This window comes from Xenopus laevis, chromosome 3L, assembly GCF_017654675.1.
Source record: "Xenopus laevis strain J_2021 chromosome 3L, Xenopus_laevis_v10.1, whole genome shotgun sequence".
Lineage (NCBI taxonomy): Eukaryota > Metazoa > Chordata > Amphibia > Anura > Pipidae > Xenopus > Xenopus laevis.
In genome coordinates, this window is record NC_054375.1 from 136,205,910 (window position 1) to 136,215,583 (window position 9,674).

The following is a 9,674-nucleotide window of genomic DNA, read 5'->3' on the forward strand; positions in this document are numbered from 1 at the left end:
TGATGTACTTATCACCTAGTCACTAAAATGTTTTAGAGTGATTCAGATCATTGGTTCTATATAGCTGTCCTATGAAATAATGTTCCACCCCAAATAAAATGTGCTCTATTAGAAGTTACCAGAGGCTGGCACATGAAGCAAATTAAACCGGGGTCCTACCCCTGGTGTGTTTATTGACACAATAAACACACCAGGGGTAAGACCCCGGTTTAATTCGATTTGTGTGCCAGCCTCTTGTTTCTTCGTATTGGACGGGAGAGCCGTCTCCCTTAGGCTTTGGGCACCAGCGGTATTCGTTTGAAGGGCCTGAGTGTGCGTGTGATTTCCCTGCTCTATTAGAAGTTCCCATAAATATATTATAGTGCATGTTAATGACAACTCTCTGTATCTACTATAAGTTGTGCCTATATACATTAATATGTAAAGGAAAATAAATCCATGGTATTGCCTGTTTAGAAATATTATTCAAAGTTCCACCTCTTTTTATAAACAAAATATTGGACCTGTTTGTTCTCACAGTTATAGTTAGTCTCATCTTTTGGTTAAGTAGAGTATTCTAACAAAAAATGTGCCTTTATTTAGATGACTTTAGCATGACTGCGGCTTGTGGTATCCTAAAATGGGTTTTGAGAAGCAATGGGAAGTCTTTGCAAAATGACGTTATTCCCAGACGGAAAAAAAAGAAAAAAGCTAGAACTGTTCCAGAAGATATTATAGTAACAGCCCTTGTGGTTTGCCAGCTTCATCTGTATTACTCAACACATGAGGACGGAGATGACTTAATATGTTCCGGGATAATTAATTGGGAACAGTTCATAGATGACTACTATCAGGTTATGCAGTAAGTAATTTCAGCTGAAACAATTCATAAAAATTTCAATTTAGAAAGAAATTGTCTTGATTATAGGAAAACAATGACAGTGAACACTCTATGGGGTGATTTATGAATGTTCATAGAATGTTTGTTTCTTCGAATCATAGTTTTTGTGCAAATTCATGAATTTTTCTTATAGTTAATCCTTGATTTTTTAGTTTAGTGTAAAAACCATAAAATCTATGAATACAAAGGCCTAATACAAATCACATTGAACAGATATTTGTTGTGTATAATAAACCTATTCATATATAATATTCTCCATAAACATTATATTGCAATAGTGTGATGTGTATTATGTATAACTGTCTCTCATCCCTGCCCTTGTATTGTTACAGTCATGGTGCGCACATACAGAATTCAGACAAGTATGTTGATTACTGCCACCAATTGTTATGTAAGCTGAGAAGAGTGAACCCACAACTAGATATAGATGGAGAAAAAAACATCTGGATTTTAAAACCAAGAGCTCTATCTAGAGGAAGAGGTAAGAGAATCTGTGAAATGGGTACTCAAGTGATGTTTAGGGAGAAAACAAAAGATAAGGTTACTGGTGGGTGCTCCTCACAGGACATTTATAAATGACTCACATACAGTAACTGAAGCAGAAAATCATGCAAGGGCTTATGTAGTAATAGCTATTTCTATATGATCCATACAAGGGTGAGGGACCTCACCTCCATTTAGGTTTTGGAAGGATTCATGAGGGTCTTCATCTCATCTCATACATTTTGGCACATAATAAATTCCCATTCTTCATGGCCAATTCACAGTCATGATTATTTCTGTGCCACAATACAGAATATATATAAATTAATTCCTAATTAGATGTGTGAGATGTAGGAGCAAAGTGGCAACCTTAGTTATTGGTCCAACGCATGATTATTTTGTTGCTTTAGGTGTTACAAAATGGTTTACTACAATATTGATGTACAAAGATATTGATTCATGTTTTATATGTTATTACAGGGATACATTGCAGAAATGATCTGAATGAAATATGTTCCTTTGGAAATCAATGGGTGGTTCAAAAGTACATAGAGAGGCCACTTCTTGTATATGGAACCAAAATTGATCTCCGTCAGCATTTCCTCATAACGGACTGGTACCCGTTAACTATCTGGTTCTATAAGCACAGTTTCATCCGTTTCTCATCTCAGCCCTTCACGCTGAAGAGTTTAGATACGTAAGTAGAGGGTGCAAAATCTTGCATTCTATTTATTTGTTATGCAGTAATGACGTGATTTGTTGATATGACTTCACTGCTTTGTACTCTCAGAGGCTCATGTACAAACAGAAATAAGTCTACTCTCTGCCTTATTTTAGTATGTTGCAAGTGGGTATGTCTTGTTTTACAATCCTTTAGGAATATTATTCAAAGAAATGAAAAATATCATAAAACCTTTTTTTTATTTAACAAATTACATTATAAAACACCTTGAACAATTGTGCCATTGTTGCTAGTAATTTAAAGGTAATTTATAGGTTTAATCCACGGTGTATACAATAGGGATACACCGAATCCAGGATTTGGTTCGGGATTCGGCCTTTTTCAGCAGGATTCGGATTGGGCCGAATGCTTATTCCTGGCCGAACCGAATCCCAATCCTAATTTGCATATGCAAATTAGGGGTGGGAGGGAAATCGTGTGATTTTTTGTAAAAAATGTTTTCCCCTTCCCACCCCTAATTTGCTATGCAAATTAGGATTCGGATTCGGTTCGGTATTAGGCCGAATCTTTTGTGAATGATTCGGGGGTTCGGCCGAATCCAACATAGTGGATTCAGCGCATCCCTAGTCAGGCCCGGAGTCACAATCTGTGGGTTCTGGCAAATGCCAGAGGGGCTGCTGTATGGTTCCATAGAAAGTTACCATATAGTGGGCTGGTAGGGGGCTGTTTGGGCCTCTGTGTACTTGGAATGGCAGGGCCTATTTGGACTCCCAGTCCAGGCCTGTCCCTAGTATACAATAACGTTTGTGATAAATCATTTTATGGCATGAAATACATTTGTTTGTTGCTGTTACATCTGTAAAGTGGGCCAATAGTGTGCTAAAAGCTCTGTTCTTCTAACCTCTGATCCTGTAGCAGTTGCATTGGTTACAAGGCTCTATAATTTTGCTCTAACTATGGTCAGCTTGCTAAGGCTAATGAATGGCTAAGGCAAGATTAGAATAGTTAGTAAACTCACTGGATACTGACATTGTATTACTAGTGATGGTTCATGCACATAAACCTGACAATTGTATTGTTTTATCCTTCCAGCGCCATCCATGTATGTAATAACAGCATACAGAGAAAATTAAAGAATGCACCAAATCGTCACCCCAACCTGCCTGAAGAAAACATGTGGCACAGTGACGAATTCAAAGAGTATCTTTGTACAATCGGAAAAGAGCAAGTCTGGGATTCAATCATTATACCAGGGATGAAGAAAGCCCTCATTCAAACTATGAAGGCCACCCAGGAAAATGTGATATACAAGAAAAACAGTTTTGACATTTTTGGTGCAGATTTTATGTTTGGAGAAAACTTCCTGCCCTGGCTACTTGAGATCAATCTCAAACCTGACATAGAAAAAGACACGTCAGTAATGGAGAAGCTTGTTCCACCAATGGTAGAGGACATTGTACGTGTGGTGATTGATTACAAGGATGACCCTAACTGTGACCTGGGAGGATTTGAACTTATATATAAACAGGTAAGTGCAAGTCATGGGACAGAACTTTGATACTGATGAATGTCTAAAGAATAACATAACCTCGGGCACATAATCTGAGTACATAATGTTTTTGGGCTGTGTTTATTTATATAAGTATGCCATGGGTGGGTCACTTTCATGAGAGCATTTGATACATATTTGCTACTTCAAGTGCTCTTGCATTTGCCTTGTAGATTAGACAAATTAGGTTTCCAACCTCCCCCCGATAGGTTTTTTGCAGCTCCAGCAGGCCCCAAGGGGATGAGGGGGTTGCAATTGCACCCAGGCAAGTAGTTATGCCACCAGGGCTCTTAAAAGAAAAATGTACTAACATCAGCTTTGGACACAGGTATTAGTTGTAATTCTCAACTAAGCAGTTCCTCTTAACTTAGAACAAGGTTACAGACATATTTTAAGCAAATAAGTTTTAATAGTACCCAGAACAGTAACATATTTAACTACCTTATAATTATAGGAAGATATAATGTGAGAACATACAAATTATGATTGTAAGAAATATAGCAGACTTCCGGGGGGCGGACCCATGAGATGGCCACATCTTACTAGAGCTCCTGTCGGCTGCCACCACAACTGTGTTTTTAAAGCAGCGTTTTGCCTCCAAACTCCACCAAAACATCAGGAGGCACAGGATAAACTGAGGGGAAAAGCATCTTGAAGCGGCACGGCTCCCCCTCACCTTTGCAGCCCCGAAGTCTACCCGCTGGAGGAACAACCTTGTGGACCCGGACCGGATGTTAAGGGCAGAGGCACGGCACATACGGAAGGTGAAAACTTCATAGGCTGCAGCTACGTAACAGCCAACTGCCTCAAACCGTAAGTCCGGTCACGGGAGGGCGAGCACCACGGGAGTGGCGCATGCTCTTATTGAGGCCCACAGAGCGACAAGGCCATCAGGCGCACCTTAATAGAAACTGCACAGACAGGCAGGCCATAGACCAGGGCTTCTCTCTACTAAGCCCGCGACCTGTCATTAGCCCCTTTGTATGGTGACCTAAATAAAGGGATACAATCTTACTATATAAATACGCAAATTAAGCTGGCTACGCCCTGTTTAGGGATATACAACAGATAAGGCCATAAGAAGCACACCAAACTCGGGATAATTCTTTCTCAATACCTAGACCTCTTGTACCCAATTATAAAACTACCAAAGGCTGGAACCGTCAGGCCTGTTATTTTGTTGAGATTTTCCTGTTATTTGTCTGGCAGGATTACTCACAGGATATATCTAAAACCACACCCTGGGAAACAGCAGGGGTTTATAGTGACTTCAATTGTTTGCCTCATTCAGCAGAAGCGAATCCCTATATAGGCAAGTTAAAAGGTTATTGACTGACTGTTTCTGGAATTTCCTCGCCCAGGCCTGAAACTTATTTCCACCAGGGTTCAGCCACATTACGTACCATTGACCCTTTGAATGCTACATTTTTGGTTATTTCTCACCAGTTCTATTACATAAGAGAAGTTATGTGATACATCAGCATTCACCCTCAGATTTTCACTCCACAAAATATTTCTAGGACACACTATTAAGTTCTACCAGGTTGAACGTATATTACTCAGTTCTGAAAAGGAGACATGTTATCTACCCATTTGCTTTTATCCGTTATGGATAAATATTTGGACAATACTTCAACCATGCCTCCAAAAGCAATTAAGTCAACCAAACCAAAGGACACAAAAAAATCGACAGGGCATACTCAACAAGAGGCTGAACTAGATTTACAACATTCGCAAACTGGACCTCAATTGTCGTCAGCAGAAGATCTTGTACAAATTCTCGGTCCATTACTGGATCAAAAATTGGCCTCCATAAAAGATTCCATATCTGAGGTTCTACAGGAAGTAACAAGCCACTCACAAAGGCTATCGGAAGCGGAAGACCATATATCATCTTTGGAAGATGAGGTGGGTAAGCAATATAGCACTGATCTAGTAAACACTGGGTATAACCTTTGGTACTACATCTGAGTATAAAAGACATCATTTTGTATACATAATGAAAATGATTCATTAAAGCCTATTGGACTATATATATTCTAGTTCTAAAAGTTTTCTGTTTTTTCCAGTTCTAGGCTAATTATACTGGAAATGAGACTCTCAATCAAGAAAAAACCTTTACAGATCTAAAGAAAACAACCATCTCTGATCCATAGCAGGTGGCTAGTGGGATGAGTCTTGGAGGAAGGAATAGTCCAACCAACCCTTTCCTTTTGATGTCTAATTTTTTCTTTGTTATACCTGTACCTAAACATATTTAAAATAAAATTGGTATTAAATGTATGAAAACATGTTTCAAATTATTTCCTTAATCGCTTTTTATACTCTTTCTTCCTTATGAAAAATATAAATAATTTTTAACATTGGTATTAGTTGACACCTATATATATATATATATTGGTACAAGTGTACAGTAGCACTCACTTAAGGTTCTTTTATCTGGTGTTCAGCCTTATAGGGGAAAGTTCTGCGTTTTTCCAATTATATAGCAATTATCAAATGAGCAGAGGCGGCACTCAGTTTATCAAAATTAGAAAAGAATATTTTCTCAGTTCATCATGTACAAATAATAATAATACAACTTATTCATTACATCATATATAATAACATAACGGCATGCAGCGTGTCCTTTCTCAAGCTTAACAGAGTAACCAAATATCACAGGTGTGCTTCACACATAAAAAGGCTTTAGATAGGAAGTGACATCACAACATCATTTAACCACTGTTTTTGTCACTTCCCCCATTATATTGCACAAAACAATTAGGGGCAAATTCACTAAGCGCCGAAGCGCCTAACGCTAGCGTCAATTCGCTAGTGTTGGGCATTTTCCTTACTTCGCAAATTTACTAACGAACGCTGGCGTAAATTCGCTAGTGTTACTTTGCACCCTTACGCCTGGCGAATTTTCGCTACGGACGTAACTACGCAAATTTACTAACGCGTGCAGTGTACTGAACGCTACCTTTTACGCTAGACTTCCTTCGCCACCTCAGACCAGGCGAAGCGCAATAGAGTAGATAGGGATTGCTTCAAAAAAAGTTCAAATTTTTTCTAAATCCCAAAAAACGCTGGCGTTTTTTCTATATTATGGGTGATAGGCTGAAAATGATCAAAAAATTTTTTGGGGCTCCCCTCCTTCCCCCCTACATTTCCTAACTCATGGCAACTTAACTATAAAGTGGGCACATGTGTAGGGCAAAATAAAAATTTTATTTGATGTTTTGAAGGTTTCCCAGGCATTTGTAGTGATTCTACGTATTCCTCTATTGAAATTTGAATTTGGCGCCGTATGCAAATTAACCATCGCTAGCGTAACTTCGCTTCGCTTAGCGAATCAACACTAGCGCAACTTCGCTACCTTACGCTACCCCTGTGCGCAACTTCGGATTTTAGTGAATTTGCGGAGCGCTGGCGAAACTATGCCTGGCGAAGTGCAGCGAAGTTGCGCCTGGCGCAACTACGAATCTTAGTGAATTTGGCCCTTAGAGAGAAGAGAGCATAAACTTCAATCCCATTTTTATGTATAGTCATGTATATACACAAGGGTACAATATTTCCATCAAATGTACATTTATTTTGATGCAGACAGTGATGTTCCAATAGAATATGCCATTTATTTTGTGGTATTTGATTTATTGACCGTGTAATTTGAACGTGTCATGCTTTTCCATCTTTCCCCGCCGTTAACACCAGGCCAGGTGGTGGGTCAAGGATGTCACGGGTGGCAGGTTGGTGACATTGCGAGGAAAGACCTGTAATGTCAGCGGATGGGGTTATGGTGTGGCGATCAGTGATTGGCCTATCAATGTGTCAATCTTAGAGAATCCTGCCCATTTTTCCAAATTAGGAGAGCCGGGCAGGCAGTTTTGACCCTCCAAATGGACAGGTGGCAACCCTAGTAGCTTCTCACCCATAGTAACCAGGAAGTGTCAAATTGAAGTTGAAAGATGAATAAGAGAAGGCTCAAACACAAAGATATCAAAAGCTTCACAGTAATAGATCTTTCTGGAAGCCGAACATTACAGATCAATATCTCATGACACTTTACTGAAACTGATGTTAGCGATTACTATTCTTTAATGATATAGCGCCAAAATATCCAGCCGAGTCTTAGAGAGATTATACAACCTTAAAATCTGTCCCTGCTCCAGGGAGCTTACAGTCTAAGTCCCAATCACAATTAGACACAGACATACTAGTGTCAGTTTATCAGGAGCCAGGTAACCTGCCTGCATGGATTTGGAGTATTGAAGAAAACTGGAGTACCTGGTGGAAATCCACACAGACACAGAGAGAACATTCCAACCCCTTGAAGATAGAGACTTTGCTTGAATTGTACATTCATTTTTTAAAAATATTTCTAGATATTGGAAGTTGTTGAACTGCTTAATGCTATAATGGATTTGGAACAATAGCACCATCAGCTGTTCATTTTACCTGACTGTTTACAGTTAATTAAAATTAATTCTGAGAAAAGAATGTTGCTCTGCTAAAAAATCAAGCTAAAAGACTCATGTAATGTTTCTCTGGTCGGTTATAAGCGCTGCAAAATTAGCCAGCTTTTCTTTCAACTATCAAATCAAGGAGCTTGTCAACAAATGCTTTTGGTAAAAAAAATTGGACCCCTTTTATGTAATGGCCAAGCATATCTTGGTTCTAGTGATGTGCGGGTTGGCCGCACTCATGAGATTACCTGCGGGTTGGGCGGGGTTAGCCCGATCTTGCACCCCCCTTTCTGGGTCATGGGTGGGTTTGGGTTGATCTCTTTTGCTTGCTCTCCCCACCCATGACCTTACAATGGCGAATTCCGGGTTCAACTTTTATAGCTGCATGCCTGCTAGCCCGTCCCTATTGTGATGTCATTGGTGGGGCAGGGTGGTGTGAATCTATAAAAGGAACCTGGAAGTTGGGCTTGGGTGGGCACAGGTGAAGGGAGGGCAGGTGTAGGTCAGGTAAAACCCGACCCTCACATCACTACTTGGTTCCCCTGCTGGGCAGCATTTTTCATATTATCATACACAATACAATTCATTTGGAGACAGAACACAACAAAACTTTTCAGACCTCAATCCCCTGGCTATAACAACCCACCAATCTATCTGACTTTGACTTTAGATGGGGTATGGCTTAAAGCACTGCTATATGTCCCCAGGCAGTTTCACAGGGGTGCTGAGCTTCAATCTGACATATACAGGTGAATCCATCTGTATTTCACATTTTGTTGCACTGTATCCAGACACCATTCTTAGTGCTAAATCCTGCTTCCAGATGGTGCTAGAGTACACGTTTTTCATTACATCTATTTAGTAGAAGTAAATCTAGAGCAACTGGACTTGCCCATTGAAGACGTTTTACTACTCATCCGAGCAGCTTCTTCAGTTCAACTTACTAATATGGGAAATCCTCGGCATATAAACTCTTCCAATAATCCAATCACAATGGTGCAGTGTAACTATCCAATTAGGTGACAAGTGAAATTCATAGTGATTGTGAATGCTGTGTATTTACTGTGATAGAACTACTATTGTGTCATGCAACTCAAAGAGCTAGATATACCGTGACCTGGATGAATGAAAACCTTCATAGACATATTTTCAGTACATTGCTTTTGATGGACTAAGGCCATTGAACTCAGCACCATCTAAAGGCAGGACTTAGCACTATGGTGTCTGGACCACAAGTCTTGTTCTTACAAGAAACCCAACTGAGAAGTCAATAAATTATATTTCTAAGTTTTTACTGACAAGTATTCACCCAGTAGAGAGATAGTACTGAATTATACATATATATGATCAGTTATCAGGAAACCTGTTATCCAGAAAGCTCCAAATATCAGAAAGGTGGTCTCACAGAGACTCAATTATAATCACATAATTCAGATTTTTAGAAATAATCACGAGTTTTGGTTTCAGCAGTTACTACATGACTGAATGATTTGGCAAGTTACTTAGGGCTGAACTGCAAAGTAACTAATAGGGTGATTACAGTTGCCTGCTCCCACTTTCCCATCGATGTTGCTGCAGAAAGTGGCCATGTTTGGTCGTTTCTTAGTTGGCAAGTATTCCAATATTCTGGGT

General features: G+C 39.5%; 1 protein-coding gene across 1 annotated transcript; it reads left to right on the forward strand.

The window, feature by feature from the left end:
- Positions 1-3,118: 3,118 nt before the first annotated feature.
- Positions 3,119-5,877, forward strand: LOC108711599 (tubulin monoglycylase TTLL3-like). Its single transcript, XM_018253484.2, has 2 exons — positions 3,119-3,573; positions 5,664-5,877. Exons 1-2 carry the CDS (start codon positions 3,220-3,222, stop codon positions 5,667-5,669), a joined length of 360 nt encoding a protein of 119 aa, XP_018108973.2. The 5' UTR covers positions 3,119-3,219; the 3' UTR covers positions 5,670-5,877.
- Positions 5,878-9,674: the final 3,797 nt, after the last annotated feature.

Bases quoted from the DNA above. Each gene is read 5' to 3' on its own strand.
- LOC108711599 (XM_018253484.2), top strand. From the start codon at position 3,220: ATGTGGCACAGTGACGAATTCAAAGAGTATCTTTGTACAATCGGAAAA.